Raw genomic sequence first — 24,088 nt, 5'->3', positions numbered from 1 at the left:
CGGTTTCCCACAGTACCGCATGAAAGCAATAAGATCTTTGTACCCAAAGAGAATATATAACATTGGGCCAAAGAGTAGTATAATATTTGTATAATACATATATAGGACACTGGGCCCAGGTTTGATAATGGTAACAGCTTTTTTGGTAAAAAATACTAGAAGTCATTACAGTGAATTATGATAACTGTCATTGTCAAATTCAATAGTGTCAATCGATCAAAACATCAATATCATCTTTATCTATCTTCACATTATTGTAGAATATTTTGTAAAATTATAAAAAATAACGAGTATTACATATAATAAAATAAACACTATGTGATTTACATATTAACCTGTAGTTTTTGAGGTCGTTTATTGAATGGAAAGTATTGTAAATGGTAAGTGGAATCACAACTGAATTTGTTTACAGTTACACATATTTCTATTTGTGAATTTGTTTACAGATATTTTCATAATATATATCATATGATCAATTAATCACGCACCACTGATTTTATGTTTTGTTTATCGAAACAGTAGCAGACAACGTTTTAACCTAGAATAAATTTGTAGTACTACTAGTACTACGTACGTGGTTTTACGACTTTGAGCTGGCAATTTCGATGGGGTATTTCTTCTCTAGCCCTACTTAGTCTTTCACTATTTGCGATTTTTTTTAAACCCAAGTAAAACGATAAGTAATTTTCAAAAAAAAAACTTTAAAAAACTAGTCACTAAGTATATTGGCTTCAGGCAGATCCAAGCAAGCCCACAAACGATTCGGTGGAGGCAAGAACGCCTGCTGCAACTGTTGCAAGTGCTGCAGCTCGTTCTGCGCGTCCCGACTTTGTGATCAAAGCGACAGGAGAAGACGCTAGAAACTATGACTATGCCGCTGCCAGGCTTCAAGCGGGCCCTATAAAAACCACCAAGTAAATATCAACTTTTTAATGTTAACTCCGAAGCAGTAAAATCAAGTTTTTGGTTACAAAAACATATTGAAATAACACAGGTGAATTCTTAGGTGTTGCGGGGATGACCAATTTTTATTAGGACTGATTTCGGATATTTTATTGGTCGCGATATTTCGAATGAATTGAACACGGATATTGAAGAAATTTTAGACATTCTATGATATTCTCCATTTATTGTTTAATCGTAAGCCATGCATAATGTAGAACAATCAGAGAGACTTATAAGCCAGAGAGGCAGTTAAGCCAGAGTCAGGTGTGACTGAGTCCAAATCTTCAAAGTTATTAACGATTTGTGGAAACATTTTAGGAATTGATCCTGACTTGAGTGGTAGGTTGATTCATCGTGCAACCTAGCAGACAGGTTACAATATTCTCCATTTAAAATCCGTTATTGGAGAAGGTGACCAATGTTTCAGTTTCATCGAAGCGGTGGGCAACCTGATAAAGACATGCCTGGGCGGCGGCGTGGTCGGCATCCACGCGGCCTACAAGAAGTGCGGTCTGTTCACTGGGCTGCTGATCAACGTCTTGGCCGGAATGATGCTTCTACACAGCAAGTATGTAAGTAATGTTTAATGCGTGCGGATAATATATAATGCTTGCCCTACGCATTCGTTGGGAATACGCTACGCAAGCTATTGTGTTGCAGGGAGCGGCAGCCTGCTGCATTACCTGAAAGCAACAGAAAAAACTATTAGATAATAATAAAAATTGTTGTTGATGATTGTAAATTTAATAAGGGTTTTTTTTAATCATAACCGGTTTTTGAAACTGTAAAACTTAATGAAGTCCTCACCTGTAAACAAAGGCAAGGTAGAAGGATAAGATGCTTTAGCCGGAGAACATAAGAGAACCTTCGAAAGCTTGTGTTATTTTAAAATCTCTGTATTACTGACACATTAAAAATCACTGATTTAAACTTTCACGATATTTACACATTATTAAATTGTACAACGAGACTTAGTTGCGTACATAAAGTTGCAGATTTGTGGACTCTCGACGCTATAACGTCTAAGAGAGACCCCACACGTGCGTTTTTTGAGCTAGTCAGCGCCAGCGCTATGGAAACTAGTGTCGCTACGCAATTGCGCCACCGTTGCGCCTAGCAGCTCTCAAGAGTTGACGCCGACGTCGGGAGATTTGCGAAATTCAAGGCCCCTAGGAATATTTCACTTCAAGACGAAATAATTTTCGCTAGATCCTGGTGTCATCAGCACAGCTCATGTACGGACGGCTACAGATGCCAAGTCTCACGTTTCCTGAACTCGCCGAGGCTTCGCTGAAGACGGGCCCATTCCCAAAACTAAAGAAATATGGCCACATCTTCAGGTAACTAATATAACTAATATAGGTACCTATTATATGGAAGTGATGTATCATTGTTCTAAATTAAAGTTTATATTAATACCTACTATTTAAAAAAAATGATCTCAGTAATCAGTGATTACGAGTAGAAAAGCTGCGTGTTCTGTACAGCCATTACGGTTCTACAGTTATGGCGGCGGTTAAGTTAATGCCTTTATTTTAAGGTGGGGAAATGCGTTTACAATGTAGCCTTAATTGGCTTCTCTTTCTAGGTACATGGTTGACGCAACCCTCTGTATAAACATCTTCGGCACTTGTAGTGTGTACTCGGTCATCATTGCTCGTACTATCAAGCAAATTCTAGAAGAAGCTCAGGTCGTAGGAGAAGCCAGCATACGTATTTACACTGCCTGCATGCTCATACCCTGTATTCTCATCGCCATGATCTTGAGTTTGAAGTACTTGGCGCCATTTTCTATCGTGGCGAACATATTATTGAGTAAGTCCTTCACCGACTGGCACAATTATCTTCTTAGTCTCCTCAATGTACTGTCGTAAAGTTTCCAAACTTGCGAAATTCCCACATGGAGTAATTTCGGAAACTTCTCATATTTTTGTATTGGAATCGAAATTTTTCTTTCCATAATGAAAGTTTTTCTTATTTCCTGTGACGTTTTATGAAATTTCATATAACTCTTTCAACCTTTTGGACTTTCCGCAACATGCACTTTTGTACCTCAGTGCATCTCCTCTGCTTAATAAAGCACAAAATGATGCACAACACACACGCCCGGACGGACAAAAATTAGAATCAATGTCTTTGTCTAATTAGAATGTTGACTTGGATATAATTGATTTGACACATTTATCATTCCAACAGTACTTTTGGCGTTCTCCACGATATACTATGGATCGAAAGCTGCCACCAAGTCCCCTACAGAGTTCCCACTTATCAAGGACGCACAGGGCTTCTTTGAGTTTCTAGGAGTTTGTATATTCAGCATGGAAGGCATAGGCATGTCGCTTCCGATCGAGAACCATATGAAGGAACCGAAGAAATTCCCTTTGGTGATATGCACGGGTAAGAAATTAAGAATCGGCACGTATTTAACCGGTCAACTAATTAATCGATTTTGGGTAGTTTAAAAAAATAGAAATGGCTACTAAAATTAATAGTTTGGCAACAAAAAAGGAGTCTTAAAATATATCAATATGAGCTGTATTTTAAAGCCGTTACAGCATTTGAATATTTTTAGGCAGGTACCAAGTATTTATTTGGCAACTGAATTAATATATTGGAGACCATTTATGAAGCACATTTTAAAAAGAAAACGGCTATCTATTAATTCAAAAATGAAGTTCTTTTAAAATATTTTGTTTGGTTTTTACACGGTCAACCTAACACGCTCCTCCTCGCTTCGCTCGTCGTCGCACCTATCTGTTGACTCTAGCAGAATACAGTGGTAACTATTGAAATTAGTAATTAAAAATTTAAAGATCTAGTGGTATAATAGCCATTAGGCGTTTCATGATTAGAAATTTCGACTTTAAGTATTGCGTATTGGTAAATTAATTTGGGGTTTTTTGTGTAAAAAGTGTCCAATATTCATTAAATTTAACTGCTTTCGTGTTAAAATACTACCTAGCTGAAACGATAAGCTCAATTATGATTAGTTGATTACTTAGGTGTGAACAACTAGATGACAACTAAATTTTATGATCGCTTTACAATATTAGTTGCCAATTTATTATTTTAGACGCCAACCTATCAGTTTAAGTTCCCTATACATTTTTTGGGTGGCTTGATTTTGCTGCCAGTTTTTTTTAATAATATGATGCTTATATTTGAGGCTAATACATTTTTTGGCTAGCTAATACATGTATATTTTTTTGGCGCTAAAATATTAAAGCACAGCCAAATTATATTATTATATGCCCAATGAAAGTTCCTGTTTAATATTTTAGTTGCCCGGTTAATAATAAGCCTTAAGAATCTACCTACTCATTTGAGATTGTTGTAATAATAGCTTTGCCTGAGGACTTGTTGCAGATTGTACTTTTCACTCATCATCAACACAATACTAACTAGTCCAACCAAAGACCAGCCAGCCTATTATGGATAGCTTTATCCATCTTTATCCACGTGATAAAATAACTGTCACTGTTTAACACCGTGGGAAAGAAAGTGACGGACACCGTTTTATCACGCTGTCACGTAGACAAGAACGACCATCATATCCGTACTGCTTCAGTCTCTATCATCATTCATCACTTTCATCAGACTATCATACAATAAACATACCAATCTTGACGACCGGTCTGGCCTAGTGGGTAGTGACCCTGCCTGTGAAGCCGCGGTCCTGGGTTCGAATCCCAGTAAGGGCATTTATTTGTGTGATGAGCACAGATATTTGTTCCTGAGTCATGGTTGTTTTCTATGTATTTAAGTATTTGTATATCGTTGTCTGAGTACCCACAACACAAGCCTTCTTGAGCTTACTGTGGGGTAAGCCCCAATTTCAATCAATCAATTTGTCAATTTGTGTAAAAATGTCCTATAATATTTATTTATTTATTTATTTTATTTATTTAATCTTGTTAATCAAGCATTTGAAGTTGAAGCAATGTGGCTGTTATTGTTCCAGCCAGCTGCATATTGGTAGCTCGTGTAAATGAATAATATTACTATTTTTCTTCCAGGGATGACAGCGGTTATTAGCATCGTAGGGACAATTGGATTTTTCGGCTATTGGGGTTATGGTGAGGAAGCCCGTACTCCTATCACCATGAATTTCCCTTGGGAAATGTACGTAATTTTAACCTTTGTTCTTGCAATAAGTAGTTTTAAAAGTTACAAAATTTGTGTAGGTACTCCTCTTTCTTCGCCCGCCTGATCATTAAGGAACACGGATCAAAAATGTTAGGAAAAACCGGCATTCATTCTGACGACATTACAAAAGTTACGTAACTTTAAGATTTGGATACATTTTTCTAAGACTTTTATTATACGACTTTTAAGGAGCAGAAAAAATTAGGCTTTAAATTCCGTCCATATACTCATGATGTCCACTGGCCGCATAATCAAAACTTATACTATAAAGGTGTTTGACCCACATCTCCTACACTCTTTTACAGCATATAGATCTTGGTAATACCTACTGCTAAGTACTTAAACTTTCGGATTTCTCAATTAGGCTTCCGTATTTTTCAGCTACCCGATCATATTGAAATCCAGTTTGGCTCTAGTTCTCTATGTAACATTTGCGCTCAACTTTTGGGTCCCCATCAACCTGGTGTGGTACTACATCAAGGTGAAACACAACCCGGACAAGTATTGGTGTATCGAGCGGGTGTACAGAGCTATATTTGTGATTGCGCTCATCTTGCTCGCCATCGCATTTCCGAATATCAACGCCTTTATGGGATTTGTTAGTATTTCTTGTGCTCACTTATAAATACTTATTATTGTGTTTTACTTTATGCGAAAGGATGCATTTTATTGGAATTCGTTTATAAATAGCTTAATTAATTTGACATATTTATCGATATCCGCGTCTTCTTTGCGCGCATAATGGCAGATATTATTAGAATGTACTTGTTTTGTTTTCTGAATCGGTTCGCTTGACAGACTACAAATTTTTTTTTAATATTTTACCATGAGCGAAGATCTATTGATAGTATCAATTCAATTTCGTCTATTCAAAGACCAACTGAGGTCAATATTACAATATTGTAACAATCAATAACTCTTTGTCACATAGTCGATGCTGGAAAAGAAGGATAAAGTCTATGTCCAAATGTAGTGCATAATTGTTTTCCATCGTATATTCACGAAAACGTACGAACGAGTCTTGCTATATCAGTCAGTCTCGGTACAAACAGTACTGAGGTTGACTGACGTAGCATGACATATACGAACGTTTCCGAGAAAATACGATGGAAAACAATTTATGCACTACATCTGTATACCTACATCACTAAGAGCACGCCGCAGCATGAAGCTATAAGTTTTGTGGTAGCTGTTTTGTGTTTGGAATTTCGGGACTAGAGTAAATTTACAATTTAGTTATCCCTCTTTTCCAGCTGGGCTAGTTCTGCATCTCGCTGATGGGCTCGCAGTTCCCGTCGTACGAGCTGACAGGTAAGGTAAGTGGCACGAGGATTTGGGTGTCAGTAATGGTTTTTATTATGCTTTTATTAATTTCGGGCAATTGGTAATAAAGTAGAGCGGTATTTTTCTAGTTCACAGAAGACGATATTTTTGACGAAAGAAATTATTGGATTTTTTTAATAACGCTCCAAGTCTTCTTATTTATTTATTTACATAGATATGCCTGTATCAAAAATGTGTTTATAAACTACTTTGGATTTGTACATATAAAATTCTGGAGAAGTATTCCAGAAAAAGGTCTACTTTATCGGGGACGTACCGCGTCTGACAGATACCTTTATTACCTGCACATGTCTATATTATAAATAACGTTGAATTTGCTTAGCTTTATCGGAAGTGTTAGAAAAAAGCATCACGGACCCGACACTTTTCTAGAATGCCCCTGGACATGAGGCTTAATGAATTAATAAAATGAGTATCGTTTTCCAGATCGGTTCCTTCGGCGTCGGTTTTTCGGCCTTCATGTTCCCAGCGACCATCGAGATCGCAGTCAAGTGGCACGAGCCAGGCCTGGGCTGGCGCAAGTGGCGGCTCTGGAAGTTCTTCATAGTTTTCGCTTTCGGCATGTTCCTGTGTCTAATGGGAGGCTACTGCAACCTCGGGAACTTATTGAATAGCGAGGCTTAAAAATGCTTCTAGATTTAAAAAAAACCTTATGTGTCAATTGACTCCACGAGGTGAGATCAAAAAGTCGCTTTGGATTTGAAAAAGACACCCTGATCAATGACCATCATAGGAAGTCCGATGGATTTTTTAAATAAACTCTGGCTCTCAATTACGCAAAGCGAATACGAAGAAATGTCGGTAGTAGCTGCACTTTCCAAGCTCACAATTTAGAATTTAATTTAGTGAGCCTAACGGCGACTGAATTCTTTACCTTTCTGTCCAAATGTATTAGAAGCTGTAAGTGACGTAGGCCATTTCACATTAGCAAGAGTGTGATTCCAACTGCTTACAAGCTTAGGCAATGCTTAGGCAAACTAGCATTCGTGTGATCTTTGGATACGCAAAGTCAACAAGAGTGCAACACGTTAAAATTGAAACTGATTTTACTCAGAATACATGTCACTCATTTTTCTCTTTTATTACGGTGATTTCCTTGTACCCATGTAATTAGCTAATTACCTTGAAAATATTTCATATTAGGTACTTTAAACGGAATCACATTGAAGAAAGATTTACTCTCTTGTATGTGTATGATTACTGATATGATGAATGTCTTGACCTGACCGAATTTAAATCATCCTTTTGTATTTTCTTCTAGAACGATTTTTTGCTCTTACAGCACAACCGAGGTTTGTACCCGCGATTTATGACCACCTCGCACATATTAAAGGTTAAATATCCTTGCCTCAAATTTTTGTTTTATGTCCACTATGTGCAGTCTTCAAGTACTGTGATTAGACTGATTAGTTTCTTGTACATAGATCTCTAGATCACGAGTGGACCTGGACTCGACTCTTGCTCGATCAATGGGAATGGACGAAGGAAAGGTTCCTTTAATTAAAGAGACGTAAAACAAACGTCGCGAAGGCCTGCCGTTTGTCGTCGACTCGTTTCATTACTGCTGAAATCTTTAGCTAGAGTTATTAAGGGGACGGTATATGACGTTTTCGATTTAGAGCTCACTTTGTACAATCAATTTGTTCAAGAAATGTTTAATAACTGCATTAAATTATACGTAAATTTATTCACGAAGAAGCCGTGTACCGGCTCTTCACGGCATAATATTTTTTATTTGCTGTAATTCTCTACAAATCGACACTAAAAGTATCCAAAAATCAAAATATGGAGTTCCGTTTGAGCAACACGCATTACAGTTTTGCCTTTAACAGTAATTGAGTTGTTGTGTGATTTTGAAAGCTAGATAACTAAACTAGCAAATTATTATCTACTTATATTTTTACTCACAAATACAACACAGAAATTCAATCCCAAATGTAAACTTTCGTACAATTTCCATACATTGACGACATCACTCAAAATTCTTCTTCGAGTCAGATGGCCGCTGGCCTTGGATCGAAGCAGACGTGTACGTCGTCGTAGCTCGTTTTTGACATTATTTAGACATTTCATCATATACGCATACGAAAATGTATACCAGTAGATAAATTGTATTTCAAAAAATAGGGTAAATAAATTTATTTAAAATTTGATTTGTTGTTATTTACAGGTCGTAACGATCGAAAACAGCAGTAAACTATCCTAAAACAATACGATTACAATTGAATTTAAGTAACTTGTTCCTTCAAGACCCGCTTAAAATGAAAAAAGTTTAAAGACTCGTTTTACTGATTGGGATTGATTTTCATTATGCTGGTATCAATTTTGCGTCATTAAAAAAAAGTATATGACATCTGTACGTCAATAACATTTGATGTCAATTGTAATCTTGTATTTACGTTAGAGAATATTATATATTCATTTAAATATTACTTACCTATTAATACGAAGCGTAATTCGTTTAATACCTGAAAGTCTTAGTGTCTACACCTACTTTGTTGCCGTTCGTTCCGTCTATATGTGTGCGTTCTCAATAATCAAGAAACAAGCCATAATCTTCAAGAATAAAATAACAGCAAGACCAGCATTTAGTACTAACTAGTTTTTGCGGATTTGGAGACAAGAGATGAAGCTTACAGGCTAATACCGCTGCGGTCTGGTTATTGTTATGTGTATATATCGAGTATTATATAAATTTACTATAAAATAACAATGTTTTATTTCAATGACATTATGTGTGTAGGTATGTATGTTTCGGTGATTATAAGAATTTTGTCCACACAATAATTGTGCAAAGCAGAGACTGCATCATGCTTTCTTTACGGTATAAGCGGTATGGTACCGTTATTATTTATCAATACCGGTTCGTTTTGAAGGTAAAACTATACCGGTTGAAATACAAAGTACGGTACCGGTATAAAATTACAGCAGGGACAACCATTTTTATAGGTGTACAGTCAGCTGCAGAGAAAAGGTACGACCAGATAGATAATTGTATGCAGGGGTGGTACATTTTCTCTGCAGCTAGCTGTACCTAAACCATCATTGACCGAGCGTTGGCGAAAGTCTCCGTTTCAACTTGGGCAAAAATGCTTTCGTATGTCCGAATTCTTCTCCTTTGCATATCACATTTCTCAACTGATTCTCGTGAAAATTCGGTAGTCCGATATAATTATTCGGTTTCTTTTTTTTTGAACAATTTAAAATAGGCAGAAATTGTCATAAAGGACTTAAGCGCCAGTAGGGTCTGTGACACTTAAGACCACTGCGATTATTAGGTACTTACTGGCCCCTATTTCACCACGACCACGGTGACAGGTGCGACAGTTGTCGACATCACTGTTGCTGACGTCACAGGCCTCCATAGGCTACGGTAACCGCTTACCATCGGACGGGCGATGTGCTTGTTTGCCACCAACATTTTAATAAATAAATAAACTCCATTATATTGCCACTAAAAAATTCTTATTTTGCGAAGCTAATGACAATTGTCACAAGAAACACGGCAACTGTATCGAAATTGCGACACAGAACTCATTTCCTGTCAAGACTTACCGAAAATTCTTTGAAAAATCTTGTGACAATTGTCACAAGATTTTTTCGCGAGAGAAATGTCTGTTTTATCCGATATAATAAAGTTTTTTTTTAATAATAGGTACAATGACGGTGGCAAACACGAATACGGCCCGCCCGATGGTAAGCGGTAACTGTATTATTAAATTGTACAACGGGACTTAATCGCGTATCTAAGTTTTAAGATTTACCTCCGACGTTTCGAGGACGGCGTTGTCCCCGTGGTCTCGGAGAAGACTGGCTTAAGTTGACATCAGCATCTTCTAACCCGCACTTGGTCTTGTTTATCCGCTTGAACGTTTTGCGGTTCCGTTGTAACATTTAATTATGTGTAAAAATCGTGAAAGTTTAAATCAGTGTTAGCGGTAACTGTAGTCCATGGATGCCTATGGCGTCAATAACAGTGATGTTGTTGTCGTACCTGTTACCGTGGTGAAATAGGGGCCAGATTACGCCGCGCCGCGTGGAACGTGAGGTACATTGGGGTAAATGCATACCATTCACTCAAGGAAAATAATCTCCCTTATAAGATCACTCGTGTGTCTGCCATTTTGTTAAAGCCAATTTTCACCGTAACTACTGGACTAGTTCAATTGAAATTTAGTACACATATGTCAAGTAAGGAAGTAGTAAGTCGGTGATCCGAATATGAGTAACGTAAATAAATGAACTTTTAACTTTGCGGCGATTTTTGGTATCATGTGACATATCAGACATAATTATAAGTAGGTGAGCAAAAATGTACCATAACCTAACTCAGAATTGTATTACATAAATACATATACAAAAAATAGTTCAACGCCAAAAGATTAATGGAAGACCTATGTCCTATAATAGGTGAGTTGGTCTTAAACAAAAAATATGCAATAAAAATGTATAACTGTGGAACCCATAGTGAATCCTACTCGTACATGCTCGGTTTTTATATTATGTACCTATAAGATATTTTCTACTTTATACTTTATAAGTGTACCTACATAATATTTACTTATAAGCAGTTGTCACGTAAAATATTTGTAGATTTTTTTGGAAGTATGTGTCACATCATCATCATCTTCCTCGCGTTGTCCCGGCATTTTGACACGGCTCATGGGAGCCTGGGGTCCGCTTGGCAATTAATCCCATAAATTGGCGTGGGCACTAATTTTTATGAAAGCGACTGCCATCTGACCTTCCAACCCATAGGGGGTAAACTAGGCTCTTATTGGGATTAGTCCGGTTTTCTCACGATGTTTTCCTTCACCGAAAAGCGACTGGTAAATATCAAATGATATTTCGTACATAAGTTCCGTAAAACTCATTGGTACGAGCCGGAATTGCAATTCGCACGCTCTTACCGCTAGGCCTCCAGCGATTTTTTTGAAGTATGTATAGCACAAAAAAAATATTTAGAAATGTAACATTTAAGGTAGGTAATTAAAATACGGTATAAACATTATTGGAGAAGACTTGGAGGAAGTGTCCTACGGATCTACATTCGATGCGTGGAAAACAAGTTCTTTTGTCTAATTATAATCCATCGGCAATCACGCGAGCGCATAAAACGAAAATCATTTCTTTTTCACTCCCTAAAACTCCCTTAACCTAATAACAGTAAAACAAAAAATAAAATATAGAGGGTTACCAACCAGCCAAAGAATTATAAGTAGATATATGCACTTATCCCAACGCACCTCACGTTCTACTCTGCACGGGGTTCATTGCCGCTCCTACCGCCGTAAGTAACTATCAACACCTACATTATCAAGGCTACGATCGAAGATAATCGCTTCAGCACTGAAATAATACCGGTGGAATACCGGTATAATATTTTTTATTTTAATTGTATTAATTTAATAGTGAAACAAAAGGCGAATATACCACATAAAAGTAAATCGGTAAAGATATTAGGGGTACATTAGCCAACACTGTTTCCATATATTTTCAAATTTTATTTTGTCCGCCTTAATTAAATTTTGCACCCTGCCGGAACTTTATTTATTTAAATTCTCATTTAATTGATTTTGAGCCTTATGAAAAGTCGTATAGAGTAGTAAATAAAATTTTACATCTGACTTAATGACATCTGGTTTTATTCGGTTTAACTTTAGAAAACGCGTATCTCGACAAAGCCATAATGTAGAAAATTGTCAACAACCAAATGAATTATTTATTAGAATTTAAATACGTCACGTGTGACATGAACAGACAAGGAAAGCAAGATTAAATGTATTGTTTATCTTTCATCTTTCAATGGAACGCTTTTCCTAAAAGGAGGCCACTAAACTCAAAACGCAATCTTAAAAAAAAACTTGATGGGTCAGTGACCTGTCCCAGTAAAGTGAGGTAGTGTGCGTGAAGTGCGCTTGTGTGTGAAATGGGGTAAATTGACAGAATCTGAATATTTACCCGACTCTACCGTCACCTTAACTGAGTTCTGTATTTTAGGACTTTTGTGAGGTTTTATACCCTTTAAAAAAACATATTTTTCAATTAAGAAGTCAATTCGTTTCTTGTATTAATATATACTTAACTTTGATAGATTATAATACCGATTTGTATTCATAAAGGTTCTTTTATTGTCAATATCTAAAGTAGCTAACGATTACAATTTTTTTTTATTTATAGATTGGTCTGGATCTCGTATTAAGCTGAAGAAATATTATTTTAAAATGTAAGGTACATTTTTAAATAATATTTCTTACACATTTCATACACTGTACTTGTATCAATTGCTGCTAAGATAAAAACTTTTTTTAAATAAACTTGTTCCGCATATATATAGTTCTAAATAACGTAGCCCCACGAGATAGTTTTGGTAAGTAGAATTTTGCACAGTTTTATCTTTATTACTATCTCGAGCTCATTTAACTAAAACTAAACTTATTATTCTGTTCCATTATGCGAAGTTTCAAAATAACTTGATGTTTTTAAACAAAAGCCAGATTTTCCGTGACTTGAGTTTCCGTGTCGGTTTGAAAAGATAACAAAAGCAATATGTGATTATTATCAGTAGTAGCAGCAGAAGGAGCAAGAAAGACAAAAACGTAGTAGGCATAAAGAAGAAGTTTATTCTTTGTTCATGCTGAAGCTACATAAACGTGCTCTATTTTGCAATCTCATCGAACACAATGTGACGGCTGAAGATGTTTTCTTAAACACTAATTACATATTTCATAACTGACGCCTTTGCCCCGGTTGACCTTATAAACCTGATTACATACAAGAGGAACTAATCAATTACATCCCATTTCTTTTTTTCTTCCTTGTTTGTTTATAGCAGTGGCAAAATAACATAAGGTTATCGACGTAGTTCCCAGAGAAAAGTTATGTTTACATTGTCTTGGCCTTGACACGAATAGGTACATACTTAAAATTACATTCAGGGAAAACTAGAAGACTAACGTTTCTTTCTTCATTTCTGTGTCAAAGATAATGATCAGAATAAGAAAATGATGCTGAGTTTAGTTTAATAAAGTTGTATGCGATGCGACGTTTCCTTCCGTTCAGTTGTGAAAATACCTAATCGTGGGACAACGACGTTTGACCAGAGCGGTTGAAACGTCCGCATATTTACCCAAGAGTTAGGTAAGGTACATTATCCTAAATCCCAAGTACTTGCAAGATACTTGAAGATACATACGAGAGGCCTTTGACCAGCAACCATGTAATGTATTCATAACCAGTCTCTTAGCGTCTATTTTTAGTCTGGGAACTGCCAAGCAAGCGCGAGTAAAAAAACGCCTTTAAACAATGGGCCATGTTTGAGATGGGATTAGCATGTTTGTGTTTCTCATGCCCATCTTTACAAGGATGTTTAAAAATATCCTTAACCCTTTGCACCCCAGGAACCTTAACGTCGTGGATCGTCATGTCCAAAGTACATAATTCTATACGAGTATTTCGTGCAGGTACAGACGAGGCGCCACCGCCACCATTAAGTCCATTGACAAAGATATCTATTTTATTTTCCAAACCATATTCTATAAATGTATTCGTTAAAAGATATTTACCGTTTATAAATTTTCATTGAACCATTCATCAAATTGTTTGACAATGATGAATCGTTTTAGGATTTTTCAATTGCTCTCTTCATCGGGACACCGCATCGTCAGAAAGCTATTAAGTACAGAATGTGGTGGGCCACGGAATAAACAAATCAGTTTTTAGTTCGAGTTGATGATATGTAACGTTTTTGAAAAACGTTTGTTTGGGTTAATAATTTGATGTCTTTTTTATATAATTTTCCGGAGTGATTTATTAAAATGGTGTTAATTTATTTTTTCTACTCCCGTACTTTTATTTGTCATTTAAAAGGTCGTACACACACCTTTAAACCCCTATGTTATAGTTGTCAAGACAAGTCTTTAGTCTATTCCCCAAAAAAGTATTTGTGCATACACGCAGTATCTTTTTGGTACTTATACGAATACGTGTAATCACCACTTGAAAAATATTGTATGAAATACATTGTTGCCAACCTAATTTTAATTGTCATCTCTGACAGATGAGTACTTGTATTACTGCCAATTTACAATTTCATATTCATTAGGTTCTATAGTAGAAACAATAAAATTGCTTCAGAAGTCAGAAACGCGCATGTGACACCCGTAATATCCTATATAATAATACTATTATTCTATTACAAATTTTGGTCCCAAAATGACAATTTGATGTCATAAACTTGCCATTCCTGTAAAGAACATTAGGTAAATGTATATAAATAAATAAATAAATAAATAAATAAATATTATAGGACAGTATTACACAAATTGACTAAGCCCCACGGTAAGCTCAAGAAAGCTTGTGTTGTGGGTACTCAGACAACGATATATATAATATACAAATACTTAAATACATAGAAAACAACCATGACTCAGGAACAAATATCATCACACAAATAAATGCCCTTACTGGGATTCGAACCCAGGACCGCGGCTTTATATCTAGGGTAATTTTATCTAATACGGCCTTTGATTGACCCCTCCACAATTTCTTTTATGGCAACAGTGCTGACTTTTCTGAATCCTTTAATGAACAATTTTCATGTTAAAAATGTTCATATTCTGTTACAATAAATCGATCTCTATGTACCTAATTACAATTACATCCACAGCTCGGTTAAAAAGTAAAGTTCCTAAATGGAAAATTCAACGTTAATTCTGGTAATTTTTGCGGACTTTTCTGTGACAAAATATTTAACGAGTGTGGCGGGACCGGGACATGATTTATTTTTCTCTCATTTTCCCCTGCGTTTAATTTTTGGGACGCAAGTTTCTTGGTATCTTTGTGACGATATTTGTTAAGTTAAGGTCATTTCTAAATTCAAATTCAGAATTAACTTTGAATAATCTTACCTTCGCACGCTTGCGTGGTCTACCGTCACAACAACGCTTCCAAACTAGTAATATTAGTGGGGCGCAGAGGGCCATAAAAGGTACATAAGGTCGACCGGGTTAAATGCAACTATGGGATAATTGTGTTTATTTAACTTATTTTTTATAACAACGTGAATTACAAAAGCTCCCGTCGTCTAGTAATAAAGCCTGAGCTACTTGGAAATGAAACGTTGCATAGTAGAGGGCGTTTCGACCAATCGTATTCGAGAAAGAACGGAGAGACGCAATAACTCCATAGTTGCATTTACCTCGCTTGACCTTACTCTAGTGTCTGTAATTACCCAATGTCCGTGTTTACCTCGGGAGCCCCCTTGAGAGACGAAAAGCTAAAGTGTAAAATCCATAAAGATACGCCGAATATTCTCCACTTTATTTTACCAGTTTTTTGGGCCATATTTCCTTAGAAACGACCGTTTAGTACTTACCCAAAGAAGTCGCAGTTACATAAAAGTCGAGTAAAGTACCCGAGTAAAGCTAGTAAGTTGTAAAAATGGAGCCAGCGACGTGTGGATCCAGAGGAAATGGAGTGCGACGGTCTCCGTGTATAATTCACTATAGATTTTCTTTAGCTCTTGAGGGTTTCTTTTAGTTAGAGATGACCCGGTATCGAAATCAATGCTTTTGTAATTCGATCCAAATTGGGTGATATACTCGGTCGTTGCCATGGTTATGAGTCAGGACACATTTACAGAAATTTTATCCTGAATAATAATATTATCGATTAGTATAATAAAATAGGGAGTGTTTGTTTTTTTAATTTTAGTTGGTTCGAGTCCCGGGCGAGGCAAGCGAGTTTTAGAAAATCTTTGAATGCAGTTTTGTTTCTTTTTAAAAATAAAGGAATGTCTTCTTTAAGTAAAATGAGCCAGCTTAAGGATTTAAGGTAGTTTCCCTCCAGGGTAGTGTTGAGTCGCTCACTCGTGAGGCACCTCATTTGTACCACTCATTTTGTTAATTTGTCGCAGTACTTCGTACCGCAAAAATATCTTACTTCACTCCTCTATTCATTTTACTTGATTCTAAAATTATCTTTCTCCTAAAAGTTCTACTCTTAACCTCCAGAATTGCACTCCAATTAAATGTTACTATTTATTTATTTATAAAGGAAGTGATGAATACATAAATATGTATATACATTAAATCTTTTTGTCGCCGTTGGAATTAATGGAATAGTCGAGTCGCTGAAAATATGCTAATAATAAGTAAGACATTGTAACACCTCATTTTAGAAAATGAGGTACTCATACAAACTCATTTTAAATTGATGTCCTACCCATCACTACTCCAGGGCCCGACTTATCTTTCCACATTGTTCAAAAACAATCTAGTTTACTCATACATCGCCAATCTAAAATTATAACTATTAAGCATTATCAATAAAGTTTATGTCGCTATTAAAATTACAAATTAAAAACTTTATCATGTCAAATCTAAAATTATGGGCTCGCCAAGATTCATTTTGTCGAATTCATTAGAAGATGTTTCTTACATTCACGCTTATTAATTGCCGACCCAATTTTAATTAAATTCTGTTTCAAATTTGTTAACAATATCTATTCTACTTATATTTGTATCTACGTAACTTAACGTAAGTAACACAATAGGAGAGGCCTTCGCCCTTGGTTTCCCAGTGGGCAGATTCTCTTAATTTCCGTACTACTATTTCATAATAAAACTTATTTACCTCTTATTTTAGGTCATCGTGGTTGTATACTATGTATAATATAAGTAATAAGCGTTCCCAAAGGCCTACATAGTAGTTCACTCTAGTGAAGTCCATTCAATTTGTTTTATGTACCTACCACAGTTAAAACTCTAATCATGTGCCGTCAGAAAATTTCGAATATTTCATTTTCATATGGGAAGTTTCATTCTCATATTTTTGGATGGGGATCGAAATTTTCTGTTTCCAAAATGTAAGTTTTCCTTATTTATGCTGCGGTTTTCACGAAATTTCCGAGTAGTTTTGCAATTTTTTGAAGTGTGCCTATACTGTCGCTAAACATCATTGAAAATTCAGTTACGAAGTATACACGAGTGTTCCCTATTTGAATCTCACCATTCTCACCTGAATACCTACAGTTTTTAACACGACGTCAGCTAATGACAATAACAAACTTCCTAAAAATAAATAGATACAAAGTTTTCATTTTTAAATAAGGCGTTTTCGCACATAACAGAATTTGAATATGAATCAATATCGATGTGACGAAAGCACCTGAAACGGAACTGTGTCAGCCGATTTACATATAAATGCTTAATTATCATATCAATAAAAGCTATGTTTTCGCAAAATTGATACAAAATTCAGGTCACAAAACCGACATACGCTGTATTCAATTAAAATATAATATAAAAAAGAGGACAACAACCTTTGCTACGTGAGTGCAAAAGTGCATTTAACCGTAAAATGTTTGGTGTACGGCGAAAAGCGCAGGCTAAATTAAAAACAACAACACGTGCAACAAAAAGTATCTTTCATTTTGTTTTTAACAGTCAGGTTTAATTTAAAAAAAAATCCTAATGTGATTCATTCGTAAACCAAAACAAAGTTGCATGTCAAAAAACAATACGCACGTTATTCTAATTCATGCGAGGGTATCCCGAAAATCGATATCCGGGTGCGGCCAACCCTAGACGGCATGGCGCCGTCCGACCAACCCGGTCAAAAAGAGAACCCCCATACATCACCCGCATTCGTAACTCGGCAGGGTTATAACGGCCATGACTTTAGCCTCGACCTCCCTTCATAAATTTCGCCTGCACAAAAGTACCGTCCTAATTAAGTTGGGATACTCGTGAATATTTCAAACCTGCCGCTATTCTAGACAATTGAACCGCCTTTGAAGCGGGATCTATAGTAATATTTCAAAAGTTTCACAACCCTTGAGATTTGGCGTCTGACGCGTCTTTTATAATAATGAGAGACGACAAAAGTTGAGACATAAATCGACTCATAATTTACACATCAAAGAGTTCAAAGAACATACGTTGGCATAAGTTGACGTATGGTTTCATTATGAAGGCAGACCTTTAATACCAACTTAGCGAGGTGAACGCACGGCTCTCAATGGTTGAACTTTTCTCGATATTTCCTTTTCCTGAGTGCAATCGATAACAATATTTTCGCAAGGGTGACAGCACCTTTCTAAGGCAGTGCTAGTGATATTTTTCATTACGAAAGTTTCAACTTGTTTTATCGAGCGGGGATCGAAAGCAAGTAATTCGCTGTCAATCACTTCGGCGGATATCCTTCGATAGAAATTAAACGGTTTTTTTTTCACAGTTCGCTTGGGAGTTTTATTTAATCCGATCGGTATTAAGCTTTCACGTGTTTTGCCTTATTAAGTTTTAGTAATTTCTCTCTTAGGAACGGCTTAGTCGTTAAGATTCTCTGTTGAGATATGGAATGCCACATGTTTTATGTTGACTAAGACTTATTGCCAACTTGCATATTGTTCGACCAAGTGGGTAAGCATCTTTTTGTACTCTGTCATTATATTACTCTGTATTTAATTCAGTTCAGAGGCAATATATCTATATTTTATAGCATAGCCTGTAGCACCGGCTAGACCGTTAACGCGTGTGCGCGTATTCGTTAGTTCCGCCAGAGACTAGAATATCTACATAGGTATTTAATACAGGTATTCGAGGTATAACATTTCTAATGCGCCCCCTGAAAATTTGCCGTATAGTAAATCAAAAAACCTTTTACGCAGCAGTACCGTAATAATAGATTAAAACGCGTTCACAGTCGTACTTCCTTCAATCGACCCCCCATGCATGCTCCAAATGGGTAAAAGGTTTGCAACATCTGCGCCCCTGTAATATTAAAGATCGGAGTTTATAAAAAATGTTGTCGAGACGTGTCGCCCTAGTACCTTCTTGATTAAGAAGGTTAGGACCTTCTTAATCAATTCTGTTCTTAATTGTCAAGATAGATTTGATGTTTTTGTCACATAGGTGTGACAACAACATCAAATCTATCTTGACAATTTTGTACTTTATTCCTTGATAATAAAGCAAATAATATATACATATTTTTGACTGTAAAATAGGCATGCATTTACTTATGCCGTTTCAGTATGACGATATATGGTAGTTTATTATAAAAGTGAAGTACTAATCTTTACGAGTAGTCTGAGAGAGGCAATCAATGCGACAGGTGGGGAAGCTGGGGAGAGATGAACACGTGTTTCCCCTTGTGTTCCGTATTGTTTAGTTTTTCTAATTAATAGACAACATGTTGTATCACAATACACTGTAAGCAATACATTCATGTTCCCTAATAAAATTTTTGAAAACCAGTAACTCCGTGAAGATAGATGGCATGAGCAACTAGAAAAACTCGGGTAAATATCACGATTTCAATACTATTTATAATGTAAAATGATCATGTTTACCGTTCAATGCAAGATCTCTACGCATTACAATTCATTACATTACATCACATGTGTATGTATTGTAAATGCTGACGTATAATTCCATATTATAACCGGCGTATTACGCACGTATGACCGTTCTGGTTCTGACGCCTCTGGTCTCAAACCGGGAACTGGACTGGAAACGAAGAAGATGCGATTATCGACGACTGTGACCCCATGGCTTTGGTCGCAGTGATACATAGGCTTTGGAGCCTTATATAGCCCCTAACAAGAAGACCCCATGGCTTAAAATCCGTCTAATTTGCACCTTTATTTTTCCCACAAGTGCATTAAGCCTCGTTCAATCGTATCACGCGTTTGCGTTTGAAAAATTCACCCACCCCCCACCAATCCAATTACCCAAGCGAAACTCTGGAAATTCTAAACCGATTATACAGAATTGAAAACATTAAGTACTTTATAGATACCGGTCGAGCTGACAAACGACTTTAGCCTTTATAGTGAAGTTTTAAAGTACCCTTTAAAGGACCGGGAAAATGCAAAGTCAAAGATAGAATTTGGAATTATTTACGGGAACCGGAAAACTCTTATTTTGCGGAGCAAAGAAGGTCCTGATTAGGAAAGTTGTGATAAGTTCGAAGAGACAAACACTGCGACGTGGCGGACGGGATATTGAATTTCGATCGGGTTTTAATGGGGTTTGGCCAATAATGCGGTTTGAACTGACTTATTGGGCAATCATGGCGTTTTCGCAAGACGGACGAGAAGATTTGGTTCATGAATAATTTTCCATACTTTGGTAACAGCGAGTTAGTTCAAGATTGGCCTAACAGTGGGGTATGCAAATTAACAATCAATGATTTATAACCCAAGATAGGTTATAGGCGTTCCAAAATTGAAGCGCTTACCTTGTGACAAATTGGACAAGTTGCCTTTAGTCGCGGCTGGACAAGCGAGAAATGTGCACGTGCTAACGAGCTCCCGCACACCGAAAGAGAAAGAGACGACCTTATGTTTAACAACGAGTGTGACAAAGATGGATGGAATGAGAAAATTAATCAAAAATAACAGATTTCTTCGTAGGCACAGAAATAAATATGGAAGTATTTTTTATGCTCATCAAGTATGAGTATAACCTATCTATGGTTATATAATATCATTGTTAACAATGAGAAAATCATACAAAAGATGAAATACTAGTTCTGATATGGACAGTTTTACTAACTCCATTTTGTAATATTTAACTAAATCCGGTACGAGCAATAGCTTGCTTTATCATCGGATTTACATACAATTTCAAGACAGTTCTATCACATTATTAAATTATACAACGGGACTTAATCGCGGATCTAAGTTTTAAGATTTACCTCCGACGTTTCGAGGACGGCGTTGTCCCCGTGGTCTCGTGGTCAACGCCGTCCTCGAAACATCGGAGGTAAATCTTAAAACTTAGATACGCGATTAAGTCCCGTTGTATAATTTAATAATGTGTAAAAATCGTGAAAGTTTAAATCAGTGTAGTTCTATCACATATACGAGTAAACTAAGTAGAATAGAAGAATGCAAAATGTCATTAAGTACAGTGTATAAAACTTAAGGTAGTTAATTTGTTTTGAATTGTTAATTGTGAGTTTTAAATGATGTATTTAAAACTATTATGTATTAGGTATCGCTTGTAAAACGATACACGGTAATCTACTTACGCGATAATCGGATTCAATTAAAATCAGTTAAACAAGAGTGAAATGAGTTCAATTCGCCGTCGTTACATGGCGGGGTATTTAAACATTAATTAATCGAGTTCGATTAAAAACTGGTTATAACAATATCTGTTTTTCGTTGTAATACGTAAGATGAAATTGCATGTTTCTTTGACAAGAAATGGCAACAATATGACAAATAGATGTGCAATTTGCGAAGAGTTCAAAACTTTTGAAAACATCTTGGAAACTTCTGTTATTCTACTTAATACTTTTGATATAAGGTAAACGTACTAGTGCTCGACATGCTAATGCCCAATAGATGGCACCCTGCTGTCACCTCTATTGACAATGATGACTTAAGTTTCAAGATGACATGTACTGGGACCGCGTCGAGCACCAGTACGTTTACCTTACTATACTCGTATTATACTCGTATTATACTCGTATTTTTTGTTCAAAATTAGGTAGGTATAGGTGCATATAATTAGAAGACAATATGATACCGATTGATTAATCCTATTTTTATCACTAACTAATAATACCAGCACTAACTTCAGTTAAATTTATTAACTACTTACCTATATTAGCAAACTAATTGACACTAATGAGAGTAATGAGTTTTATTTGCGCAATATCATTAAGGAGATTAATTCTAATGGCGCTCTGAATGGTGAATGGTTCCATTCGTTCCATTCAATTGGTCGAATGATCAACTGTCTTCACTTTCCACTGCGATTGTATTAGCAACAGTTATATAATCTGGTGACGGAATAATGCTATTTAGATGGTAATTATCAAACGGAAATGTCTTTATTGGAACAAAAAGGTATATATAATAGAAGTTCTATAATTATCTTTTCTCAAACATGCAATGAAATGTTGTCGCTCCGGGCGTTATATCAGGCTTCGAAGTATCACGTTTAGGGCGGAGCAACTCCAGAGAACCGTAAAGGAATTTCATACGAAATTGAAGGCCTAGGCCGGGAAGTAATTTTTTTTTAAATTCTAATGTAAACATGCTGTAAACATGTAAGCATGCATAAACATGCTGTGTCCATGAACAGGCTAAACAGCCGAATTATATATTTTTTAAAATATTTTTAGTGACTGAATGGTTATCGGACCAAAATATCCGTGTTAACGCCTGTTATACACGAACGTACTGATATTAAGAATACGAATCTGTATGATTCAATGTGTTGATGAATAAATTTAAAATTTTGTCTATACGTAAGTCACCAGAGACCATAGACAATATTTAAAATCCTCTGCATTTATTTTATTTATAGAAATTGAGATTCTTATTATCAGATTGTGTATAATGGCCCTAATAAGGTCTATTCGAACACTACACACGCGAAATACGGACGACTTCCGTAAAAAAAAAACAATTATGGCGGGATTGGAAGGAAAATTAAAAAACTTTTGTTGTGAAGTTGGATTTTTATTATAAAGATTATAAATTTGTTTTTTTTTGTGGTGTATTTTTTTATTTCATTGCATGTTTGAGAAAAACACTATACATGCCTAGCCGTGAAAAGGTCTTGCCGGCTTCGTATCACTATCCGGCCTCCCTACGGTCGGCCGGCTATACCTACTCACCCGGCAAGCCCTTCTTTCCCGGCGTCTGCAGTAATGTACTATTTTATCATGGATGAAATGATGGAATATAAGAAATTAAGAGTTGATAAAGGTGCAACTGCAACCCCTGAACTTAAACTACCAGAATTGTATTTTTAAGACACGTTGTTGTCCTAGAAAAATAATAAATTAACATTTACACACGTTACTCCTACGGAGGTCCCTAATCCGTCATAACTATGCAAATTATGTCAATTCAACTCCATATTACCGTCTAAAAAGGTCGGATGGGCGGTGTAGTCGCAATAATAGGGTCGGCTTAGGCACCCTTTGTTACGGAACCCTAACTCACCTTAATAAGGCCCTCTCACACCAAGGAATCTTAAAACTCGCCTGAACTAACGCTAAAACTCACCTCAATATTAAAGGTTCCGTCACACAGGCGCGTTTTCCGGGCGGGGAGTGAGCGTTTTAGGTATATGTAAAGGCGGCGCGTCCCGCTCACGCCCCGCCTGGAAAACGTGTCTGTGTGACGAAGCCTTAAGGGTACTTTCACACCAACGAACCAAACACATCACCTCAATACTAATGTAACTGTCACACGAAGGAACCCTAATACTCACCTCAATATTAAAGGTACTGTCACATCAAACATCAACTCCTCATGCGGCTCACTCGTGAGTCACGACTCGCGAAAGTGACAACTGTATGATCGCCGATAAAAGTGCTTCACGCTTCCTCTTACCAATATTTATGAAGCAACTGTCGGTAAAGGATGGTTGAAGTGTGTTTTACCCACGAGTCACACGACGGAGCGGAAACATAATATATGATTTCTAAAAAAAAACTATAATACTCCCGTGAGACTCGGACAAATTAAAATTATTTTTAAACGGGTTACTCTCGTATTATTAAGTCGAATAAACGCTCGGCCGGCATGTTTCAAATTTGAGGATTCTCGAAAATTGGTTCAAAACATGTCGAGGGAAGTAATTTTAATGTTATTTGACTCAATCTTTCGACCGATGACATA

At 36.4% G+C, this 24,088-nt stretch overlaps 2 protein-coding genes across 2 annotated transcripts in view; one reads left to right on the top strand and one right to left on the bottom strand.

Moving 5' to 3' along the window:
- The window catches only part of LOC134651187 (caskin-2), a 435,866-nt gene that overhangs the window by 362,897 nt on the left and 48,881 nt on the right, over window positions 1-24,088 (bottom strand). The gene's annotated exons all lie outside the window — the stretch shown is intronic.
- On the top strand, window positions 128-7,059 carry LOC134650771 (proton-coupled amino acid transporter-like protein pathetic). Its single transcript, XM_063505705.1, has 9 exons — window positions 128-145; window positions 736-914; window positions 1,373-1,517; window positions 2,155-2,285; window positions 2,534-2,760; window positions 3,142-3,342; window positions 4,962-5,125; window positions 5,456-5,689; window positions 6,862-7,059. The coding sequence occupies exons 1-9, from the start codon at window positions 128-130 to the stop codon at window positions 7,057-7,059; spliced, it is 1,497 nt and encodes a 498-aa protein (XP_063361775.1).

This window comes from Cydia amplana, chromosome 9 (assembly GCF_948474715.1).
Source record: "Cydia amplana chromosome 9, ilCydAmpl1.1, whole genome shotgun sequence".
In the NCBI taxonomy this organism is placed as follows: domain Eukaryota; kingdom Metazoa; phylum Arthropoda; class Insecta; order Lepidoptera; family Tortricidae; genus Cydia; species Cydia amplana.
The sequence above is the reverse complement of the archived record's forward strand: the minus strand, read 5'-3'. Positions and strand labels throughout refer to the sequence as shown.